Source organism: Amphiura filiformis, chromosome 2 (genome assembly GCF_039555335.1).
Source record: "Amphiura filiformis chromosome 2, Afil_fr2py, whole genome shotgun sequence".
In the NCBI taxonomy this organism is placed as follows: domain Eukaryota; kingdom Metazoa; phylum Echinodermata; class Ophiuroidea; order Amphilepidida; family Amphiuridae; genus Amphiura; species Amphiura filiformis.
The window spans coordinates 75,589,786-75,615,411 of NC_092629.1; the positions used below are offsets into that span (position 1 = coordinate 75,589,786).

General features: G+C 38.7%; 1 protein-coding gene across 1 annotated transcript; it reads left to right on the plus strand.

Annotated features, from left to right (window-relative positions):
- Positions 1-25,464, plus strand: LOC140137052 (uncharacterized). The gene is made up of 8 exons (XM_072158714.1): positions 1-153; positions 15,381-15,502; positions 16,739-16,954; positions 17,275-17,440; positions 19,399-19,526; positions 21,652-21,942; positions 24,336-24,542; positions 25,156-25,464. The coding sequence occupies exons 2-8, from the start codon at positions 15,436-15,438 to the stop codon at positions 25,416-25,418; spliced, it is 1,338 nt and encodes a 445-aa protein (XP_072014815.1). The 5' UTR covers positions 1-153; positions 15,381-15,435; the 3' UTR covers positions 25,419-25,464.
- Positions 25,465-25,626: the final 162 nt, after the last annotated feature.

Genomic DNA, 25,626 nt, shown 5'->3' on the forward strand with positions numbered 1-25,626 from the left:
TCTGTGAGAGGTTCTGAGTCACTCGTATCAGATTCTCTTATCAACTATCATTGAAAAATACCATTACATAAATAAGGACATTTTTTAGTTTACAACCATTTTCTGGAGGGACACCAATTAGTCAAGGTACCTCGACTACAGCAACTTGTCTCGGTAAGTGCCTACTTTTTAGACTTTATAAATATATAAGCGCGTGATGGGTACTGATAAATGATTAATTCCTGTAACAGGTTGGATCATTAGATTTCAATCTACATTGCACTTCAATGATTTTTTGGAATTTATTCCTTTTTCTTTTATCGCGTCCTTGTCAGTGTTTACTCAGAGGTCTTATGTTGCCAGTTTGACCCAGTAAAAATGAGAAATCTGGCTCACAATAATTTGCAATTATGTATTACAATTAAATAATTCAAAATTCAGGGAGACAGTCTGTGTAGCTCAGTGGTTAAAGCATCGGACGCACTATCCGAAGGTCTGGGGTTCAAGTCCCCGCACTGGCAGGCATATCTGGAGTTTTTTTGTCTTATCTGCCTATGGATATTATGCTTCCATTGCGATTTCATGTTAAAATGTGTTAGTGTGCGATGCGTGTTTTTTCTTTCTGCTGTAGTAAAAATTGCGGTTTAGGTATCGTTAATTTGATCTCGTGCGCTACTTTGTAATATTTGAGTGTTAATATGTTCCAGTGTCTTTATTGTGTTTATCACTCGGTCATTTCAAATGTTTAGTTTTAGTTTTGGTTTTGGTTTTGGTCACGTGGTTTCCTATTATCCTGCCTAACCACTTGAGTCACAAGATATCGAACTCTTTGTTTCTACCTTTTGTTAAAAACTTAACATTTGTATCAGCCAGATTCGGTTTTCGTTTCAGTTTCTTATAAGTGGTGTGAAGAAGAAAATTACAGGGTTTGAAGTTACATGATCTAAGTATACAAAAGAAATGTTTAAATTTTGCAGTGCAATATTCACGAGCAGAGAAGTCGAACAAAGCAGTCTACATTTGAAAGCATTGATTTAATTTGAAAGCATTGACTTGGGACTACGAAATAGCCTTAGCTTATTTCACTGTGAAAATAGATAGACCATCGAAATATTTCCACAGACATTACAATAGACACTTGACAGATTATACACTTGAGTGATATAATAGACACTTCAGTGATATAAATACTATTATACACAACTCTATTTATGTGCATGTCGCATAACGAAAGATTAATATCATAGCAGAGGATGATTTAAGGAAGCCCCATCATGCACTGTAAAAGTGTTATCACTAGAGTTTCAACAGCCACTTTACTTTTCAAATCCCATTGAACTCTGTGCAAAAGATGTTGTTTTAGAATTGCCCGTGTGTCATTATTAGTTGGTCGATTTCAGATCTAAAGTGATGTATGCATGAAGGATAATCCACACCTTCTGTAGATAACATAAAATGTGAAATCGACCAACCTTTAGAAGGTGTTTTTATTGTAAATATATCTGTCCAAATTCAAATTTAACCATGCACGTGTGTATGCAGTGGGCGGGCAGTGGTGTGTGTTCACTCACACAGCTGTGCTAACCGCAAGACTTGCTGGGAAGTGCTTAAATCATCCTCTGATATCATAGAAAGCTGGTTTAAATTGACTTTTATTCAATTTATTTATTAATTTGGGTATCGCATGATGAAGTTGGAGAAAAGAGAGAGAAGAGATCGTCAGGGAAAGACGGTGTGTGTGTGGGGGGGGGGGGGGTTAAGGGTAAGGGAGAAATAGAAACAGAGGGGAGGGAGCATTGGAAGTGGGAAGGGAAGGAGGGAGAGAGGAGAGCTCAAGAGTAGAGTGGAATAATAGGGAAGAGTCGATATCGAGTGTGGGGAGGCGGGAGGGGGAGGGAGGAGGTTATATATAGGTGGCGGAGGGAGCATAGGTAAGTGGTATAGGTTGTGTATTCCGGGGAATAAACCAATTCATAATCAAATCAACTACATCATCATGCATCGTTTATATTTCAGACAAATAAACAAAACACCTCCACCCCTCAATATATGCACATGATTTCTACATGTAGGCCTCGTAGAACTCGGGTGTAATTATAAGGTGTCATGAAAGTGTGCCACCTACGACAGAGAGCATCAACTGTCGCCCGCGTTGATAGATATCCGATAATGAAAATGTCAGCACAATAGGCTATTATATACGTATGCTTATAGGCCATTATACTTTTGGTTATATATACCATGGAGCTATTAAAGATGGAGAAGCAATAGATAATATAACGCATTGTACACTTGTGCCGATTTAAAATCTGACAAGCTATTCATCGAAAGGTACCTTTTGTTCGAGACAAAAGGCTTCCGCCATTAAATCGGTAAGCTGACCCGACAGTGTATTAACGCTTTACCTAGCAGGCTACTGTCAATAAGTGATCAAACGAAAGTCGCGTGAAAGCGCCTACTGGAACGAAACGTACATTTTGTTACCATAAAAACCCAAGGGTGTGATTGTGTAGCCGTAAGCACAAAAGGCACACATTAGCCGCTGATGTACAGTTCGTTGTCACCACACTGACTTTAGGTGCTTCATTTAAATAAATTGAATGCGCTTGCTGAATGATTACACATCAAAGCTGCCATGTCTGCATGTCTATAGTACTGTATAATGGTAATAGCTACGTATACATGTAACATATAATAAGTATACCGGTATAGGCCTATATAAAAGTTGTTTCACGAATTAACATTTTATTTTATTTTAAGAAGGAGAATGTCATAAATAGTGGCGTACTGAAGGGGGGAGCTCTTCTGTGAGAGGTCTTGGGAGGGGATGAGGGACGAAGAGGTGGAGGAGGAGATATGAAGAATGAGAGGTGGACTGGAGGAAGAGAGAAAGAGGAAGAAATGAACAGAAATAAATAAATAGAAGTAAATAAATAGAAAGGTAAGGAAAATGAGAGGAATGAGAGGGGACAAAAAGTAGGAGGGGATGGAGAAGGGAAGGGAGAAAAGGAGAGGGAGTGATACTTAAGCAAGGAAAGAATAAGTACAGACAAAGGAAAAAGAAAGGAATGACAAATAAATGTAGGCCTTATAATAATTATTATAGAAACTAAACACAGCCCCCACCCCAAAGGCCTAACACTAACAGCACTATTGGCAGCCATTCGATGATGTCAATGCGTTACGTATTTAAAACGCCCAGTCAGATGTATTTTACACCTGCCAAGCACAAGTCACACAATTTCGAAAATTTGACGTTGAATGTACACTCTCATGAATATTGATTGGCAACATTTTCCAATATGTCAGCGCTCAAATCGGACACAATAGAACAATAGACCATTCAGTGCGTTGATATATACCCTCTTGTGTCCTCCCAGCACAATAGTGTTATGATTGCAGACCAGTTCATCTCCACTTTTTAATCCCTTGATTTTTGGTTTCTGAACAAAAGAGAAACCAAAACTAATGATTTGAAATGAGGGACTGTGAGGGTTTTTTGAGCCAAAGTTGGGTCAAACTTGAACAACATTGCTTCATTTGGGGGCACCCAATTTCCAGAGAGAGTAAACACTGGTCAATCTACTAAAATGCATTCAAGTTAATTCCAACACACTTCTGGATACGAATAGTTAATCTCCTGGTTCTTGATGGGACATGATTCTCTCCACGCGGGTATCGGCTGCAGAAAAAAAAAAAAAATCAGAATTTGACATTTTCATGACCATATTTCTTTTTTTTTTATCACCATGAAAAATGCATTACAATGAGTAAAAACAAGCCTACTATGATTCAGTGGTTCTTGAAATAGCTATTTTAGGGGGCTCGCTGAATCGACCCATTCAGCGCCACCTATATCGATTCTGCACGCCTCCGAGCGGTGAGTCAAACTTTTCGCGCGCATTGCAACATAAATAGTTATTTGAAAGACCGAGATTCAACTTGATTTTAAACAAATTAGTGGTATTTGTGCACACTTTTGCACTCTCCGTAAGCAATTGAATATATGAATACAAAAGCCACCTAAGTCCATACTTTGGCCAAATTGAGTTAAGCATGGGAAATTGTTGCTATACATAGGCCTGTCATATGCATGAAAGAACAACTCAAATTCATTCTCTGTGTCTATTGGGCATGTGAAAAATAGCATGTATGAAAGAATCACCCAATTCCATGATTTGAGTCTTGTAACACATTGATTGAAATCCAGTATGTATAAAAGTCCACTTGTAACACATTCATTGCTAGAGAATGACTTTTGAACAAAAAATGGGTTTAATAAAGGAAAGTGTGTGGTTTATATTACATGGCAGAATGCTTATCAACATTATACATACCTGTGTGCTTTATTTTGTATTATCTTACTAGTGGTAATCTCATTCTAACATTGTTGTCTTTGTATATGATTCAAAAACCACCTAAGTCCAAAATTTAAAATGAACCCCACGAAGTCCCTGAAATGCTAATCGTCATACCTAATACAGGTTAATCCACTCATTTGCACGTAAAACTTACCATATTGACCAGGTAAATCTAACTGAAGGAATTAAAATGATACACGGGTTTTTCTCTCAAAATAACTTCGCATGGACTTAGGTGGCTTTTGTATTCATGTATTCAATTGTTTCAGGAAGTGGGGTGGGCCATTTTATATGCTTGCCACAGACTTTAGCTATGCCACTGTAGACGATTGTATGTAGTGTGGGGTGGGGTGCACGTGGGGATGTGGGGGTGGAGTGTGTGTGTGGGGGGGGGTGTGTGGGGGTGTGTGGGGGTGTGTGGGGGTGTGTGTGTGTGCAAGTCTTAAAATTATATTGTTGGTGTGTTTGCTTGAATGTGCTTGTAGTATATGGATCTCTAACATGGACAAAGTTTGGGATATTTACACAGCCGTGACGTTAGTCACGGCTGTGTCTTTTTTCTTACAGGTTCTTACACAGCCGTGACATTAGTCACGGCTGTGTCTTTTTTCTTACAGGTTCTTTCTTTCTTTCTTTCTTTCTTTACACAGCCGTGACGTTAGTCACGGCTGTGTCTTTTTTCTTACAGGTTCTTCTTTCTTTCTTTCTTCTTTCTTTCTTCTTTCTTCTTTCTGTCAACCATTACATTTGCTCTAGCACTCACATGCTTACATCGATTTTGACCTAACTTGGTCACAATGATCATTGACCGTGCCCCTACATGTCACATGAAACTTGTGGGGTCAAAGGTCACGCAGGGTCATAGGGGTCAAAAACGTGATTTCAACTCAAAATGCATCTTCTCCTACAAATTACGTAGAACAGTGACGTCACTTGCACATATGCATTGTAATTACCCAGTGTCTATAAGGTGTACACAGATTTGGGGTCAAAGGTCATTAAGGGGTCACTTCCGGTATAAAACGGAATACCTTCAAAAATTGTTATTATCTAAGGAAAACATAGGACAATAACGGTATGTTCACATAATGAGTTGCAGTTATCCAATGTATATGTGGTATTTTTTTATTTGGGGTCAAAGGTCATTAAGGGGTCACTTCCGGTATAAAACGAAATACCTTTAAAATGCATCTTCTCCCACAAATTACGTAGGACAGTGACACCACTTGCACACATGCATTGTTATTACCCAGTGTCAATGTGGTGTACACAGATTTGGGGTCAAAGGCCATTAAGGGGTCACTTCCGGTATAAATCGAAATATTTTCAAAAAAATTTATTAGCTAAGAAAAACCTAGGAGAGTGATGGTATGTTCACACATGAATTGTGTTTTCCCAATGTATATATGGTATTTTTTTTTATTTGGGGTCATAGGTCATTAAGGGGTCATTTCCGGTTTAAGACAACAAACTTTCAAAATGCCCCTTCTGCCACAAATAAGATGGCAAAGTGATGCCACGTACACACATACATTGACATTAGCCAATGCCTATGGGGTTTTCATATATTTTGTGGTCAAAGGTCATTAAGGGGTAACAACACGGCTGTGTTTGTGGTCTTAGACCACAGCTAAGTCTAGTTCTTTCTTTCTTCTGTCAACCATTACATTTGCTCTAGCACTCACACGCTTACATCGATTTTGATCTAATTTGGTCACAATGATCATTGACCGTGCCCCTACATGTCACATGAAACTTGTGGGGTCAAAGGTCACGCAGAGGTCATAGGGGTCAAAAACGTGATTTCAACTAAAAATGCATCTTATCCCACAACTTACGTATGACAGCGACGCCACTTGCACACATGAATTGTTATTACCCAGTGTCTATGTGGTGTACACAGATTTGGGGTCAAAGGTCATTAAGGGGTCACTTCCGGTATAAAACGAAAAACCTTCAAAAATTTTTATTAGCTAAGTAAAACATGGGACAGTAACGGTATGTTCACATATGATCTTCAGTCACCCAATGTAAATGTGGTATTTTTTTTTATTTGAGGTCAAATCTCATTAAGGGGTCACTTCCGGTATAAAAAGAAATACCTTTAAAATGCATCTTCTTCCACAGATTATGTAGGACAGTGACGCCACTTGCACACATGCATTGTTATTACCTAGTGTCTATGGGGTGTACACAGATTTGGGGTCAAAGGTCATTAAGGGGTCACTTCCGGTGTAAATCGAAATATCTTCAAAAAATGTTATTAGCTAAGAAAAACATAGGAGAGTGATGGTATGTCACAAATGAATTGTCTTTACTCAATGTATATATAGTATTTTTTATTTGGGGTCAAAGGTCATTAAGGTGTCATTTCCGGTATAAAACGAAATACCTTTAAAATGCATCTCCTCCCACAAATTACGTAGGACAGTGATGCCACTTACACACATGCATTGTTATTACCCAGTGTCTATGGGGTGTACACAGATTTGGGGTCAAAGGTCATTAAGGGGTCACTTCCGGTATAAAACGAAATATCTTCAAAAATCTTTATCAGCCAAAAAAAATATAGCACAGAGACGGTACATTCACACATGAATACGTGGTATTTTTTTATTTGGGTTAAAAAGGTCATTAAGGGGTCACTTCCGGTCTGAGACAAAACCTTCAAAATGCCCCTTTTGCCACAAATAACATGGCAAAATGATGCCACGTGCACATATTGACATTAGCCAATGTCTATGGGGTTTTCATATATTTTGGGGTCAAAGGTCATTAAGGGGTCGCAACACGGCTGTGTTCGTGGTCTTAGACCACAGCTAAGTCTAGTTACACAGCCGTGACGTTAGTCACGGCTGTGTCTTTTTTCTTACAGGTTCTTCTTTACCTAGCCGGGACACCGGCTAGGTCTTGAAATGCTACCGGATCTTTCTTTCTTCTGGCAACAAATTTCAAAATGCTTCTTCCCTTACATGTTACATCCTACAATGATGTCACTTGCACATATGCATCGTCTATATCCAGTGTCTATAGGGTGTTCACAGATTTGGGGTCAAAGGTCATTAAGGGGTCATTTCCGGTATAAAACCAAATATCTTCAAAATGCTTCTTCTTCCACAAATTACATGTGATGGTGACATGCTTAGATCATGTGACTTGACTTTGGTCGGTGTCTATAGGGTGTTCACAGATAAGGGGTCAAAGGTCATTAAGGGGTCATTTCCGGTTTTAAGCTAAATAACTTCAAGAATTTTTATCTCCATAATTAAGCATAGTAGATTTTTTAATTTAAACTGTAACAATGCATTTTCTCGGTGTATATGAGGTTTTTTTATATTGGGGTCAAAGGTGTTTAAGTATTTCAAAACGTCAAATTTGCAAAAAAATATTTAAAATTACGGAAAAGTAGCTGTATCTCAGCCTATGGAAGACGGATAAAGCCCCTACATGCTACAGTGATGCACCATTAATGGTGTGAGATGTCCATAATAGCCGGTCAAAGGTCAAACTTTAAGTTAAGACTGGCATTTCCGGCCCTGGCTAGGTCCAGATCTGTAACCAGATCTAGTTACACAGCCGTGACGTTAGTCACGGCTGTGTCTTTTTTCTTACAGGTTCTTTCTTTCTTCTTCTTCTTCTGTCAACCATTACATTTGCTCTAGCACTCACATGCTTACATCGATTTTGACCTAACTTGGTCACAATGATCATTGACCGTGCCCCTACATGTCACATGAAACTCGTGGGGTCAAAGGTCACACAGAGGTCATAGGGGTCAAAAACGAGAAAAAAAAAAAAAATGCATCTTCTCCCACAGCTTACGTAGGACAGCGGCCCCACTTGCACACATGCATTGTTATTACCCAGTGTCTATGTGGTGTACACAGATTTGGGGTCAAAGGTCATTAAGGGGTCACTTCCGGTATAAAACGAAAAACCTTCACAAATTTTTATTAGCTAAGTAAAACATAGCACAGTAACGGTATGTTCACATATGATCAGCAGTCACCCAATGTATATGTGGTATTTTTTTTTTTAATTTGGGGTCAAAGCTCATTAAGGGGTCACTTCCGGTGTAAAAAGAAATACCTTTAAAATGCATCTTCTTCCACAAATTATGTGGGACAGAGACGCCACTTGCACACATGCATTGTTATTACCCAGTGTATATGGGGTGTACACAGATTTGGGGTCAAAGGTCATTAAGGGGTCACTTCCGGTATAAAACGAAATACTTTCAAAAATTTTTATTTGCTAAGAAAAACATAGGACAGTAACGGTATGTTTACACATTAATTGTGGTTACCCAATTCATATGTGTTATTTTTTTAATTGGGGTCAAATGTCATTAAGGGGTCACTTCCGGTCTGAGACGAAAAACCTTCAAAATGCCCCTTCTGCCACAAGTAACATGGCAAAGTGATGCCACGTGCACACATGCGTTGACATTAGCCAACGTCTATGGGCGTTTTCATATATTTTGGGGTCAAAGGTCATTAAGGGTAACAACACGGCTGTGTTCGTGGGTTAGACCACAGCTAAGTCTAGTTCTTTCTTTCTTCTTCTTCTGTCAACCATTACATTTGCTCTAGCACTCACATGCTTACATCGATTTTGACCTAACTTAGTCACAATGATCATTGACCATGCCCCTACATGTCACATGAAACTCGCGGGGTCAAAGGTCACGCAGGGGTCACAGGGGTCAAAAACGTGATTTCAACTAAAAATGCATCTTCTCCCACAACTTACGTAGGACAGCGACCCCACTTGCACACATGCATTGTTATTACCCAGTGTCTATGTGGTGTACACAGATTTGGGGTCAAAGGTCCTTAAGGGGTCACTTCCGGTATAAAACGAAAAACCTTCAATTTATTTTATTAGCTAAGTAAAACATAGCACAGTAACGGTATGTTCACATATGAAAAGCAGTCACCCAATGTATATGTGGTATTTTTTTATTTGGGGTCAAAGTTCATTAAGGGGTCACTTCCGGTATAAAAAGAAATACCTTTAAAATGCATCTTCTTCCACAAATTATGTGGGACAGAGACGCCACTTGCACACATGCATTGTTATTACCCAGTGTCTATGGGGTGTACACGGATTCGGGGTGAAAGGTCATTAAGGGGTCAATTCCGGTATAAAATAAAATACCTTCAAAAAAATTTTATTAGCTATGTAAAACATAGGGCAGTAACGGTATGTTCACACATGATCTGCAGTCACCCAATGTATATGTGGTATTTTTTTATTTGGGGTCAAATCTCTTTAAGGGGTCACTTCCGGTATAAAACGAAATACATTTAAAATGCATCTTCTTCCACAGATTCTGTAGGACAGTGACGCCACTTGCACACATGCATTGTTATTACCCAGTGTCTATGGGGTCAAATGTCATTAAGGGGTCACCTCCGGTTTAAAACGAAAAACCTTCAAAAAATTTTATTTGCTAAGAAAAACGTAGGACAGTAACGGTATGTTCACACATGAATTGTGGTTATCCAGTTTATATGTGGTATTATTTTATTTGGGGTCAAAGGTCATTAAGGGGTCACTTCCGGTATAAAACGAAATATCTTTAAAATGCTTCTTCTTCCACAAATTACATAGGACAGTGACGCCACTTGCACACATGCATTGTTATAACTCAGTGTCTATATGGTGTACACACGTTTGGGGTCAAAGGTCAGTAAGGGGTCACTTCCGGTATAAAACGATATACCTTCAAAATGCACCTTCTGCCACAAAAAGCATAGCAAAGTGATACCACATGGACACGTGCATTGACATTAGCCAATGTCTACGGGGTTTTCATATATTTTGGGTTTAAATGTGATTAAGGGGTCACAACACGGCTGTGTTCGTGGTCTTAGACCACAGCTAAGTCTAGTTTCTTCTTCTTCTTCTTCTTCTTCTGTCAACCATTACATTTGCTCTAGCACGCACATGCTTACATCGATTTTGACCTAACTTGGTCACAATGATCATTGACCATGCCCCTACATGTCACATGAAACTCGAAGGGTCAAAGGTCACGCAGAGGTCACAGGGGTTAAAAACGTGATTTCAACTAAAAATGCATCTTCTCCTACAACTTACGTAGGACAGCGACAACATTTTCACACATGCATTGTTATTATCCAGTGTCTATGTGGTGTACACAGATTTGTGGTCAAAGGTCATTAAGGGGTCACTTCCGGTATAAAATGAAAAACCTTCAAAAAATTTTATTAGCTAAGTAAAACATGGCACAGTAACGGTATGTTCACATATGATCTGCAGTCACCCAATGTATATGTGGTATTTTTTTTTTTTCGGGTCAAAGCTCATTAAGGGGTCACTTCCGGTATAAAAAGAAATACCTTTAAAATGCATCTTCTTCCACAAATTATGTGGGACAGAGACGCCACTTGCACACATGCATTGTTATTACCCAGTGTCTATGGGATGTACACAGATTTTGGGTCAAAGGTCATTAAGAGGTCACTTCCGGTATAAAACGAAATACCTTCAAAAATTTTTATTAGCTAAGTAAAACATTGGACAGTAACGATATGTTCACACAATGTCTGCAGTCACCCAATGTATATGTGGTATTTTTTTATTTGGGGTCAAATCTCATTAAGGGTCACTTCCGGTATAAAACGAAATACCTTTAAAATGCATCTTCTTCCACAGATTCTATAGGACAGTGACGCCACTTGCACACATGCATTGTTATTACCCAGTGTCTATGGGGTGTACACAGATTTGGGGTCAAAGGTCATTAAGAGGTTACTTCCGGTATAAAATGAAAAACCTTTAACATTTTTTTATTTGCTAAGAAAAACATAGGACAGTAACGGTATGTTCACACAGTAATTGTGGTTACCCAGTTTATATGTGATATTATTTTATTTGGGGTCAAAGGTCATTAAGAGGTCACTTCCGGTATAAAACGAAATACCTTTAAAATGCTTCTTCTTTCACAAATTACGTAGGACAGTGACGCCACTTGCACACATGCATTGTTATAACACAGTGTCTATATGGTGTACACACATTTGGGGTCAAAGGTCAGTAAGGGGTCACTTCCAGTATAAAACGATATACCTTCAAAATGCCCCTTCTGCCACAAAAAGCATAGCAAAGTGATGCCACGTGGACACGTGCATTGACATTAGCCAATGTCTATGGGGTTTTCATATATTTTGGGGTCAAAGGTGATTAAGGGGTCACAACACGGCTGTGTTCGTGGTCTTAGACCACAGCTAATTTTATTTTTGTATCAAGTACAGTTTTCAATTATATTAGGAACAGGTTTATTGTTCTGGAGTAGTGCTCAGTTGAATTCAATTGAAAGATACAAATGTCCTTTGATGTTTACATCACACAATTTGTCAATTAAACAAAGAATTACCTGAGGCAACGCAATACAATGGAAGGGTCACACAATCGCAACACTTTTTGGCGGTCTCTTTGTATCACAAAATGAGATTAAAGACAATAGCAAACTTTATTGTTTAAACAAAAACTCAAAAGTCTCTTGCTTGAGAAAACACAAATCAATATTTTGGCGTGTTCACCCCTTGCTAGCTTAAGGTCACGTCCGCGACGTGGCATTCCCTCGACCAGGTTTGCAAAGGTTCCTTGTGGAATATCTCGCCAGCAAGCAATGAGGGAGTGTCTAAGTTCCTGCAGGGTGATTGGTTGGTTGTCTATGTTACCTAACCTGCGGGATACTCTTGCACAAAAGTTCTCTATAGGGTTCATATCCGGGCTCAAAGGCGACCAGTTCAAGTGTTCTACATTCTCATTTTCAAGGAATTCCCTCACGCGTCGGGCTCTGTGCTTCGTAGTGTAGTCTATTCTTGCAAACGGAAGTATTACTGTGTCAAGAACATGCATGTATTGGTCCTGGTTCATGTGTCATTATGCAGTTACTGTCGTTTTTCCTATTCAGTGCACACACAGCGCTCCAATTGATGATTGACCTCTAGCTCACTCACTGCACTGTAGGGTATAGGCAATAGATTAGTTAGTGGGCTGGTGGGAAAACCCTTCACCCAATAATAGCTATAGAGGCTCACATGTGAATTATAATGTTCATTCTTAACATACTACAATTTGAAGTTAAAAATGTCACGGAAAAGCTGTTGTCGAGCTGTTTTTCCGAAGAGAGTCTTCCAAAATTACATAACAGTTGGACGTGTAATTTCAATGGCAAATTGTGCTCAACAGCTGACTCGCGATAGCTCCAACTTCAAACGGGTACCATCGTGTGATCGGTTTGATCAATTTTCGCCATAGAAGCTGTAAGTCAACTTAAATTCGTTCCCTCTATGGTCATCTAAAAATGATTAAAATGCGATTTTGGTAAGATTGTTGTCAAGCCCTCCCAAGTATGGAGTTCTGACTGCCCGATAGGGAGCTAAAAAATGGAAAAACTTTTTTCCAAACCGTGTTAAGTCTAAAACCACATGTTTCACATTTACTTGGGTGATACGATCACAATGGCTGTGACAAGTTTGACATGAGTTGTACCATCAACATGGCTGGATAACAATATGCAGACTATTGTTCCCATTTCGGAAACAAAGGCCATGCTCAGTATTGTTACTGTGCGTTTGCTTTGTAATGGTGCATCCAACTGAAATTATAATACCCATTTCATCACAGCGCATTGCGATATCGCACAGGTAAATCAGACACATATGTTTATTGATTTAACCAGGGATACGAGACACATCCCTGATTTAACATAGTTGAGCTGTTTTCAATGAGGTTTATCTTGGTTTAATGGGGTTTAAGTCCTGCGAAGGTCGTGGTGAATTCTGCTGTAGAGATAACTGCATAATGTCCTTCTAGCTTGTGGAGGTGTGATTTTGACCTACTGTGAAATGCTCCCCATACTGTGAGTTCACCATCATCTCCCTGGACTCTATGCAGGATACAATCTTCAAGCAGGGCTTGACCAATCTGTCTTCGGACCTTGAATCGGCGACCTTGTCTGTAGAGGAGGAACCGGGCCTCGTCACTGAAGATCACATTACGCCAGTAGCCTACTGTCAAACTCCTGTGTCTCTGTGACCAACGCAAGCGCGCATGCCGATGTCTTTGCAGAAGTATCGGCTTTCTTATTGGTCGCTTGTCGCGAAAACCTGCACTAACCAGTCTATTGTTAACAAGTTTCCTGGTAACAGTCTCGTTTATGGACCTCAGCCATTCTGTTCGTAGCTGAGATGTAGGCTTTGTGGAGAGATCGGTCTTCCCTGGCGTTTGTCTTTTGGGGCCGACCTGACATTGGTATAGGTGTAGCAGTTCCGGTCTCTCGACGTCTCTTCTAAATTTTAGAAACTGCACCTTGTGGAATTCTCAAAGCGGCACCAATATCCTTCTGTTTGTAGCCGCGATTACGTAAGTCAATGTCGCGGTCGTCAGTGGCGTAACTCCTATGGGCTCTGGGGGGCCGCGCCCCCGGGCACCCGGGCTAAGGGGCACCCATCAGCAGACCGGATACCCTTTCGACACGATAATACTTTGTTATAGGAAAGAAGTGGAAACCTTTACCCGGTTCCCCCGGGCCATTACCCACCATGCATAGAATTAAACTATTGGGTGCCCCCTTCAACACAAAATTTTCACGCGCTTCGCGCGCAATCCACATGAATAGTCATTTGGAAGAAATTTCGGGCGGCGTGGTACGATCATTGGACTTTTGCGATTCGTCTTTCTTGCGCCACGTGAGATAGTGATCATCATGGGGGGCGCCGAATTAACCAATTCAGCGTCGATTCTGCGCCCCCTACAGCGATGAAAGACAAAAATTTCAGTACACAATCATTTGAAAGATGAATTTAAGACAGATATTCAACTTCATTATGACCAAAATTAATGCGTGATGTCCTATTTGTGCAAATTTTCGCGCGCTCCGCTCCAAGAATTGGGGAGGGTGCCATTATGTATCCTTAGCCCCGTGCGCCACAACCCCTAGCTACGCCACTGTCCTACACGTCGGACTATGCACATCCTTGGTCAGGGGCACCCGATCTACTTTCGCCCCCGGGCACCCTGGCCCAAAGTTACGCCACTGGCGGTCGTATAAATCTGGGATCAACTCACACTCCATGACCAGAAATATCGTATACAACAGACAGATGCAACAAAGTAAAGTTTCTTCACACGGTATTGGAAAAGCCAATGTAACCTTATGAATCATATCGCTAAAATAACTACAAAAAGGATTCCCGATTGGTCAGGCATAAGAGGCCATTATCCTACATTACGTAATGTGTGATATGGAATGGTACCTAAGATCTTGCCAGACACCCGTGATCCATTATGCATAGTTGACGGGTCATTGATGGTAAGAAATCTGCACTTAAAAACAGGGTTATTCAAAAAATTAAAAATATTCCAAACTTTTGTCCATGACTGTATAATTTATGATACAAGATACAGTGCTTAGGAATAATTAATTAGAACATTTAATATACATGTAATTATATATAGGCGTAAGAAATTTGAATAGACGACAACGTGGCTGTGTAACATTAACTTTTATTCCGAGCTTTCGCCCTCAGGGCTTCATCAAGGCATAGGCAAACTGTTAAATGAATAAACAGAGAGAGGATACATAAGTACCAGGCAATAAATCCCTACATTACAAGAAAATATTATACAATCAAAAACCTGAGCAGACCAGAAACAATGTTCATGTACAAAGATTATACAGAAAAGGTATTATATTACAAACTGATGATAGCAAAAAATTGCAAACTGATGATAGCAAAAAATTGTAAAATTATGATGCTATAATGGTGTATAGAGTCAACAATAAAAAACATAATGAGTATGGGAATATTATAAAAACCTAAGCTAAACCTTAACTTACCGAGAGAGGAGAAGCAAAGTCTGTGTGCTGGTTACGGAAAGACAATGATCAATATGGAACAAGAACAAGAACATGTAATTATATATATAATTATACTTTAGTATTTTGGTGGCCGTATGTGGTATTTCCACTGAACTTTGGGTCTCTGGTGCACTTTTCAGATACATAATCGGCGAGTTTGGAATAGCAGCGGCATCTTTTCATCCAAGTTTCATTATGGGGCTTTTGCAGATCTTAGCAATCGCTGCTTTGACATGTTTGGGGAGCGGTTACGCACAAGATGGTTCGTAATAATTTATAAACTCCTTGGTCATGATGGTTTAAAGGCCCATTCAATGAATTGCTCATTCGGAAAATAAGTTTGTTGCACATTATTTTAATTAACAAGTTAAAAAAAGTAATCCCCCCCCCCCACACACACCACATCCTTTATTACGAGGCAGTAACTCAAAATCTATGCATCCAATTGTAAAACTGAAATAGGAAAATCAAACTCACGCAAGTTATGTAAATTGTGATGCATCATTTGGCTGGATGGAAAAAGATACAGAATCCAAATTTTGCGCTAAAAAGATACTCAAGTCAATGTACCATTACATTCGTTATCTACATGACTGGTCACGGATGACCCACGGTGACCAGTGCCAACAACAAAAGCTGCATTTTAATGGTTTTATGTGCAACTTTTAAAGCTGCATCATTTTTATTCATCGGACAAATGAAGTATCAAAATTTGCAAAACTAAACTGGAATTCTTTTGGGTATTTCAGTTTTAAAATTGAAAGCATAGATTTTCAGTTTTGAGTAACCTCATAAATAAAGCGGGTAATTATATTGTTTGGGATGTGTTTCGCATAGATGCGCTCGCATAGCATGCAATACGGCTAGCCGTGTATTAAAGACAAAATGGGACAATTACATGAAACAGTAGAGAAATTAGCCATGTTAGCTATGTGTATTTGTATAAGCTACATATATTGTCAATATTGCTCTTTTCCCCGTTTTTTGCCAAATTGTTTATTTCAAAAATACCTAATGACAATCCTGGGCAACACCCCTATTTTTTCTGGTAATGGTCTGTTTCTCATCATTTCGTCTAGGTCATTTTGCCATACATGTAGTTATGCTTATTTTTGTTACGAAGTAAAACAATCTAACTTCCTGAAAACGGTTGTTATTTCAAAATTACTCAACCAAATCAGCAAATATTTTGCCTATATTTTGCAAATAATAAGATTTTTATATTTGCTAAGATATTAAATTTGTTTTACGTCAAACTTGTTCAAACTTTAAGACTCCTTTTTCGAAACAGCGAAAAATATCATCTTCTTCTGTCACCCCAGTTTTCTATGTCTATCTTGTTTCATTCTTTCATGTCTTCGTAGTTAATCTATTCTGTTTGATTTAGTTTCCTTTATTTTTCCTATTTTCATTTGTTCACTTTTTCTAGCTTGTGTTTTTATATACCCGTTATTTTTGTCTTTTTTATTTCTTTTATATTAAACGATGATCGCAACAGTTTTCGTCAGTTGTGGAAGCAGCAGTAATGCCGGAATTTACTCGGCACCCGCAGATGCTCTTGATTTCACCAAAGTATACAGTGTAGCCGCAGATGCACCAATGGTATTCGATGATTCGGGGAGATATGTTTACATTTATATTCATGCAGATAAGAATATAATGAAGTACGATTTAACACTGTCTGCGGTAGTAACCAACATTGCCGTTGATGCCCGTAAGAATAACATTAATCATTGGTTCCAAATATATAAAATATTAACCAGACGAGTCAAAAATAATAAGGCCACATAAAAGATAGTAATCGTTTATTTTACCAAAATGTCGCGCGAAAAGCAAAATAATGTTGTGCCCTATGCTGCCCTCTCCTTGCAAATACCCTCACAACATTTACAGTAATATATATTTTAGGATAAAAAAAAAGGAGGCTGCAATAAACTTACCTATGGGACGTGTTATGATATTTGAGACTTTTATTACGTTTATTAACTTCCATCTTTACAAGATAGTAAAATGTGCTATTATTTTGATCAACAGCAACGGGCTGTTACTGGATGCTCTTGGATGGCGATACACTTTATTTCAATGGCGAGTATCATCCCGGTGGTTTGTACAGCATAGACTTGAGTGCCGCGGATCCATCTCAAACCGAAACACTTGTTGCTCCGATAGGCCAGGCCCTAGAGGCATCCATAGTCGGAAGGTGAGGCCTTCACCCTAACTGCACTGCCACTACCACTGCTGTGACAGTTACTTGTTTTCCTCGATAAAATGAAAATACATTCAATGACAAAATATTTATGTGACATTATACCAAATCTAATTTGATACTGAAAAGAAATATTGTTCGTCTATGAAGTTCCTTGTTTAAATTTCCCCACTAAAGTCAAAAGCACGCCAAACTTGCATAAAAATTATAAAATTGTTATCAAAAGATCTACTTTTGGTAGATACTTAGCTAAAGTCATTGCTAAATAAACAGACATGCTAGAATTTGGTCACGAGACATAGCATTCTTCCTCTACTAACTGCTGCCCGGCACTGCTGTAGTCACAAAATATAATCATTAAAATGAAATAGGTAACCGTATATGCAAGAGTGATTACAGCCATAATTATGATGCATTTCATTTGCATCCTTTTATTGTTTACTTAGAGACATAAACATAGTAATTGCTCATCTATTCATCAACCATGGGCCATTATCAGTCGGAAACTTCATTTCCGGGCTTCATTTACACTCATGTCTGCAAAAACAATAACTGTTCTCAAAGATCGCACTGACTAAGAACTGTATTTACGATGACACCCCCTCCCCCAACATTAAATAACTTCAAACATCAGCTGCAGATCATCGACTTTGACCAACTGCATAAAAATCAAAGTCGTGACGTTTCTCTAGTCCGAAGGGTCACTAGTCCGAAGGTTCTCTAGTCCGAAGGTTCTCTAGTCCGAATATATATAGAATAAGGGTTAGGGTTAGAGTTTAGTGTTATGGTTTTGGTTAGTGTTGGGGTTTAGGGTTAGCGTTAGGGTTTAGGATTAGGGTTAGCGAGCCTTATTTTTATATTCGGAATAGTCCCGGGGAATAGTAGAGAACCCGATATTCGGACTAACAAACCTTGTTCAGAATTCGGACAAGCGAATGGTAAATTACGTGTTCGGACTAGCGAACCTTCGGACTAAGGAGCCTTCGGACTAGGAAACCTTCGGACTAGAGAGTTGTCACCATTCAAAGTAGTAAAAAGTAACTTCCGACTCATTCCAGCATTAAGCATTCCAAGTGTTAACACAGTAGCAAACAGATGCATAGGCCAGGCATCTACGTACCAAATCCAAACTTCAGCTCTCTAAATGGTACATTAAAGGCCCATTCAGTGATTTGCTCATCCGGCAGATCGTAAAAATTATCCAAATTCAGATTGTGGTACCTTTGTCATTATCATAGATATGTTAAGATAGCCTACTAGTGGTTCAGCCGAAAGCTGTGTATTTAAGACAAAATAAGGGATTTTACATGAATCTGTAATTTATATACTGACAGTATATAAATTAGCTACATGTATTTGAATAGGGCTTCAACTTCTTCAATACTGCTGTTTTCTTTGTTTTTTGCCAAATTTTTCATTCCAAAAATATCAAATGACAATCTGAATGATTTATCCTTCACTTTTAAGCAATTTATAAACAATTTAAATTTTTTTAAACTTGCGCTGGGATCACTGAATGGAACTTTAAATTTGACTAAATGAACTATGAGAGTTATCCGTTCTTCAGAGGAGACGTAAAGCCGTAAAGTCTCATAAACAGCTAGAATCATGTATGTCTACATGTGGCTCGGATAACAATGATAACAATGCTTTGGCACTGATGGCTATCCTCTATAAAGATATCATTAATATTAATGTATTCATTTATTTATTGTCCGTCACTAAAAAAACCCACAAAAACGAGTTATTCATATAATTATGATGGAGGAGAAGCAACAGAAAGTAAAAGCCTGAAATTGTGTTGCACCTCTTTTACAATAACCAATGTATACACAACAGACATGAGACAAATTATATTGTATTTTATACATTCCGAAGTTGAAGCAGGTAACCGTAAGAGTGATACAGTCATAATTACCATTTTATTGCATTTCGTTTTATTGTTTCTGTAGAGACATATACATGACAATGTGGGAAGGTGTAGTAAACGCCGAAATCAGGCGTTTTAATCTAGACACATTACAGACGACTGTACTCACCTCTTCCCAAATGCCGTGGGGATTGGTCGTAGACAGCGCAGGTAAAGATAATAAAATAATAAGCTATGTGTGTAAACCCGGAGGGGCAATCGAGTTTGGAAGTGATGGGGATGTATTAGATAAAGGGTGAGAAACAGACCATTATCAGAAATAATGGGCGTGTTGTTCATGACTGGTGAGATGTTAGTTGGTTTGAGGTTGAGACCCCGATAGGGGTCGAAACCTCAAACCAACTAACATTAAGCCAGTCATGAACAACACACCCATTATTTCTGGTAATGGTCTGTTTTGAACCGTTTATCTTACATATACGGCGAGCAAAATTAAATTGTTTGCACCAAAATATGTAGATATAATAGTTTAAAAAGAAATTTAATGGCAAAATTTAGTTTCTTGAATTAACAACACAAACACCTCATCAGACGCCAGAATTATCAAATCAATACAGAATTGATCTCAATTGACATTATCTGTATTTGAAGTGGTTTGGTAGGTTATTCTCCTGCATATAGTTAATTCGCCGGAGTGTATTCACCCTGTGATCATTGTTATTCAAATCTTTAATGAATAATGCAAATAGCAAAGAGTTGTCAACGTTTGGACTACGATATCTGTTTCAACACCATGAAATTTATATCTTAGAAAAATGTGATTAACCAGATATTTGAAAAATATAGTAACACAGTGTTCGTTGGTCACAGTAAGGCTTTGCAACACCAGCCTCTTGACTTGTAATGAGTACCGCAGGTTAATTGCGAAGCTCCCCTGGTCGGGTAGTATCTCGAGGGTTCTTGCCTGGTAGCTAATTTGCATGGACCGTTGAGCGATTTTGGGTTGGGCAAGGATAAAGATAGATTCCCTTCTAAAAACTAATGGCAAGTTTATATACATGTACTGAGTTTACAATGAAACAGTTACTTTTTATTTATGAGTATTACTTCGTTATGCTAATTAAATTTTAATTTGCATAAATTTAACGATGTTAATTTATTGAGCACCAGAGGTGTAATATAAAATATCACTTGAAATTTGGAATAAAATAAAATGCAGTAGCCCTCTATAATTTTCTCTTGCCATATAACAATTTGCATATGAATCGAGCTGTAAATGCATTTGTTCCAGTCGTAATTCTACCTGAGACTTGTAACTAACTCAGATTCTACATGTATGTTGTGATCCTTTCCATAGTGTTTCTAGAATGTATTGGTATTCATTTTGTTTAGCTCGCTGCCCGAGACCGTTATCTTGAGCTATTGTGTTGATAATCGTCTCTGGGCAGCTAGCCAGCTCCATTACTCTAGGTAATGGTCGGGGCGAAGAACGTTGAACAAAAGAAATACAATGGATAATCTATGAATAGAAAAGGGCTAGACGTATATATGCGGATAACAGTTCGAAATTTGGTGATAGCGTAGACACCGAAAAAGTGTTTTTCAATAAGAAGAAAACCATATCAATGTATTGCTCTCATCATAAGATTCAGAAAAAGTATAGTTTGACCTCTGTCAGACATACAGCTCTTGAGTTATAGGCAAAAGGATTTTCATCCAATCGGTCTAAAATTGTTCCTTTGGCAAAAATGAACTAAAATGAGAACAGTTACATTGTCTTGGATTTTGTTTACAAAATTAGAGTTATTTCATGAGTGATGACATTTTTGGGGAATTCCCTTCTCATTCATCACGTTAAGCAAAACAAATTAATTCATATCTAATTTTGGATATTGGGAAAATCCCCTGAGATTGTAAAGTGAAAGTGACATTATGTTGGGAAAAAACCACAGAAAGCCGGAAAGTTTCTAGCGAAACTGTCAGCAGACAAATGAACTCAAACATAGCTATTTAATTAACAGACCTGATAAACAACTTTAATCAAGTGTACATCATTGTATTGCAATTTTATATTATTATCTCAATGTGATATTAATCCCGTAACATTGTTCTTTAATTAACAGCCCGTCTGATCGATGATTGTCTTTTTAAAGACTGAACAGTGGCGGCACCTGGATTTTTTTTGGGGGGGGGGGGTCTAAAAATTCCGAAATTGGCATTTTTGGCCTAAAACATTGACATTTTTCAAATTTCATATTTTAAAAGTGGGGAGGGATAATGTCCACCACACACCTGTAGCCACAACTGACATTAGATCTTGTTTTCTTTCACCCAGGAAATGCACTTTATTACGGATCGCATAGTGATGATATGACTATTGGGAAGATAACACGCTACGACCTTGGATCTGGTGCAGAAACGACTGTGATCAGTAATTCTCAATACTTGGTAACGGCCATAGCCCTTTATGACGGAGGCCTATTGTATATTGCTACCAACAATTTATATAAAGTTGCCAAAACTGGCGGTGAGCCCACAGCTGTTGGAAAATCTCATTCTTCATTGCCATCTGTTGGATCAGGCCTTAATTATTGTACAACTCTTTATGATGTTAAGGTGGTTCATGGTACGTACACAAAAACAAAATGTTTCGCGTTTACACACAACTATAAGCAGGAGGGTGAGAGCTCATAAGGGCAATGTCGAGACCCATTGTTCGACCTAAGATACATTATTTCGCCATTTTGTAATTAATAACGCATGGTCTTTGCTTGTTAAGGTTTCCACCGGATAGTCTGTGGCTAAGAGCATCTTTGACCATGCGGAAGGAATAATTGACAGCTAAAATCATGGAAGATGTTTAAATGTGATGCGTAGATATCTCACCGTTATATTTGATACATTTACCAAATAATATTTTGTAAAGTACTACGTATATTTATTAATTGGAAATCGGGAACATTTTAACAAATCACGTGTTTTCACCGACCGGTATTACAACAACTGAATCATATTAGGTCACCCAATGCCTGGGTGACCATGAACTCTAACCCTCCTGCAATATGGCTCCTATTATTTAGACCTAAGATACATGTTGTTAAATCGTGACGTAATTCCAGTCGCCCTTCCCATAATTCAAAGTTCCCTGGTATTTAAGCTTTTTGTGCAGAGTCCGAGGGCACTTAACACAAATGACCACACTGGTATGTTCCCCAGGACAGTCCCTTGCTTTGGGGATGCGCAGCTCCAAACAACTTCTGAATGTTACCAAAGGATAAACGCGCTGAAAGAACATCGATTTTGATAATGCCATTTTGATAATGCCAGCTCTAAAAGACCACAAATTGTTCAATCCAATCATTTCTGTCGTTTTCCAGGCGATTTGTAAACGGTTAACCAGAAAGCCAAGAAAGCCCTTGAGTTTGATATTTCTCAGCTCCAAAAGGTTTCCTTTTATCAATACGCTGTCATCAGCTCCCAAAGACCCACCAAATATTGATAATGTGCACTATTAATTCTGAACTTTTTACTTGGTTTTTTTTTGTAGTGTGGGTAACAAAGCCTATACCACGTCAAAGTAAATTTCAAAAGTGTGACCAAAATTTATTTTGTTTAAAATATGGTAAAGCCGTAAACGGGAACAGCCCATTTGTTCGAATGGTCATTAGTCCGAAGTTTAGGATGTGGGTTAGGTTTATCATTAGAATAAGGGTTATTTTAGGGATATGGTTAGCTTAGGGTTAGTGTTAGGTTTAGGATTATAGTTTAATATGGTTATGTTTATGTTTAGGGTTATGATTAGGGCTAATGGTATAATGATTAGGGGTCTTCCATTATATTTGCTTGCGTGTTACGGAGGGCAAAAATGATTTCAAAGATATGTGTTTGAGGGTCAAATACACCTTGGTTTGCTATGTTTACTGTACACATCGGAGCTTTTCAAAGGCAGACCACAATTGGTCGGCGGGCCTGATCTGGCCCGCGGGCCGCCTGTTTAAAAGTTTGTTATAGGTTAGGGTTAGTGTAAAGGCTAAGGTTTGGGTAAGGATTTGGGTTTATAGCGACCTTTATTGGGTGTTCGGACTAATGACCCCCGGACTATTGACCTGTAACCATAAAAACTTAGGCACCACATCCAATTTGGTCCTATATAACTATCGGTGCCCAGTTAGGTACCGATAACTCTTAATATCGCTCCCTGGAGATGTAATACATTGTATTAAGCATAAGAATGCAGCATAGTGTTATTGTTTTTCATTTAAATTTAAAAAAAGAATGTACTCTACAAATATTCAGGGTACGATAAAAAGTGCCACCGGTATCTTTTCGGGTGCCTTATCAAACTAATGCTGGTTTCATTTCTGCCGCTTGCCGCTGACACTTAATCATGCCGCTCTCACTTTTCTGCAAGCAGAGCGGCACACCGCTGAGCGGCAGCAGCATGACTCTGAAAGCCAATGTTGCCGCCCAGCACCGCTATGTGTTCATTGGTCAAAATTTGTATCCTGTTCTTATACATCACATTGGCAAAGCGGTGGAGTGATCGATATATCGGCTTGCCGCTGGTCACCGCCAGCGTTTCTGGTGTGACTGCGCAGTGAAGCAAAATCGTCGTCAAAGCGACAAGCGGCAAGAAAGTATGGAAACTGCATTCGGTCTCTCTTCAGTGTATACAATGTGCATTTGATTTGAATTCTCCAGTTGTCGTAAATATTATTAAATAGGCTACTTGATAAAGTGTTTATTGGGGGGGGGGGGGGTGTCTTCCTGTTTGAAGGTGTACGGGGATGTACCACGGCTTTTGGGTAGGTAATTCCATTTCAGCGATTTGATATATTGATGGGTGGGTTTTCAGTGAAGACCAATGTGCCCAATTATAGAGAAAGCCAGCATCCATGGCATGTCCCCATGGCACATCCCGGTACAAATTTTTTCGAAGACCCTTCCTCCCGTGTTGATATCGAATTACTTAGTACTCGACGCTAGGTATAGTGATAATGTTGATGTTTATTCTTCCAGATCTGTGTAAGCTACACCACACCGTTAGCTACACACACACTGGCCGTATAAGGAATTCGGATTTCGCATTTGTGTTTAAAGAAGTTCCCAGTGGTGTCACTACATTCACCATATCCATCAAAGGATCGGGTTTTGCATATATCGCTCTTTCTCCAAGCAACGAACCAGCAGATGATGAAATCGGAGATGTCGGGTTCCCAAAAATAGGTACATAAGTCCCAATAATTAAAATAAAATTAAAATAAATTATACTATAATTGAAGACCGAATTAAAAAAAACTAGTTTGCGTCTGACGTCAGGGCAAAGGCGCAGTGTGATTGGTTGCTGACCTGCGCAGTACGGCATTTTTAGTCTGGTTGACAGAACATCATACGCAATTTTTTTTAAATTCGATCTTCAATTGTACCACAAACATTACCCCATTCTTAAATAATTCTGTTTTTGTTTCTCTAGACAAAAAAAATGGTATGTGGGTAAAAGCCACATAAAATAATATTTGTAAAAGTGAGGAGGGAGGGAGGTTTTTTTGTTTGTTTTTTATTGGCAAAATTAACATTAATACAGCAGTTTTCACGTAAAATTAACATTGCTAGCAGTTATCAGCATCTTCGAGGAAAATGTTAAGGCCCCTTTTCAGCATCTTGATCGAGAATACGATGAGGCCCTTTTTTATTTTAAGATTATGAAGGTTAGACCCTTAGAGTGCCACAAAACACTTGAAAGTGATTCGTGCTGACTAATAAACGTTACAGACCAAATGTCACAAACAGAGGGGTAAGGGAGAAATCCACTCAGAGATATTATCAATTTTTATTTCAGAGATTGGTAGGAAGGAAAATCAAAAGTCTGCAGGTTACTGTAATACCAAAGACAAGCCTGTTTTCATTACTGGTTCACCCAACGTTCTGAGCGCAACTGACTACCGTGATTACCGCGTCTCTTTCGCTAATGGGCATTTAGAGATTAGTGTTGATGGCCAGGTATTCCTCAGTGAGGACATGACATGTCTCGGAGACGTCAAATATATTGGTGTTGCCACAGGACAGGGCAACGAAGCTGACTGGAAAATATGTGGATTGTAAAGCCAGTTATTTATTTTAAAAATTTAAAAAGTTAATAAAGCAATAATGTGTGATTTGAAGAATAGATTCCTATTTAAATGTTAGTTTTACTGATCACATTGTTCCCTTTTAATTTCGAGTAAAACAAATGAGGTAAAACGAAAAAAATTGCTATTTCAGTCCAGCGCCTGCAATTCGTGTATTAGCTCACCGATCATATTATACTATT

Excerpts from the sequence above, each read along its gene's own strand:
- LOC140137052 (XM_072158714.1), top strand. The coding sequence starts at position 15,436 with ATGGGGCTTTTGCAGATCTTAGCAATCGCTGCTTTGACATGTTTGGGG. Across the intron at positions 16,955-17,274 it reads CAACATTGCCGTTGATGCCC|CAACGGGCTGTTACTGGATG; the intron begins GTAAGAATAACA and ends TTTGATCAACAG. Across the intron at positions 21,943-24,335 it reads TGATGTTAAGGTGGTTCATG|ATCTGTGTAAGCTACACCAC; the intron begins GTACGTACACAA and ends TTATTCTTCCAG.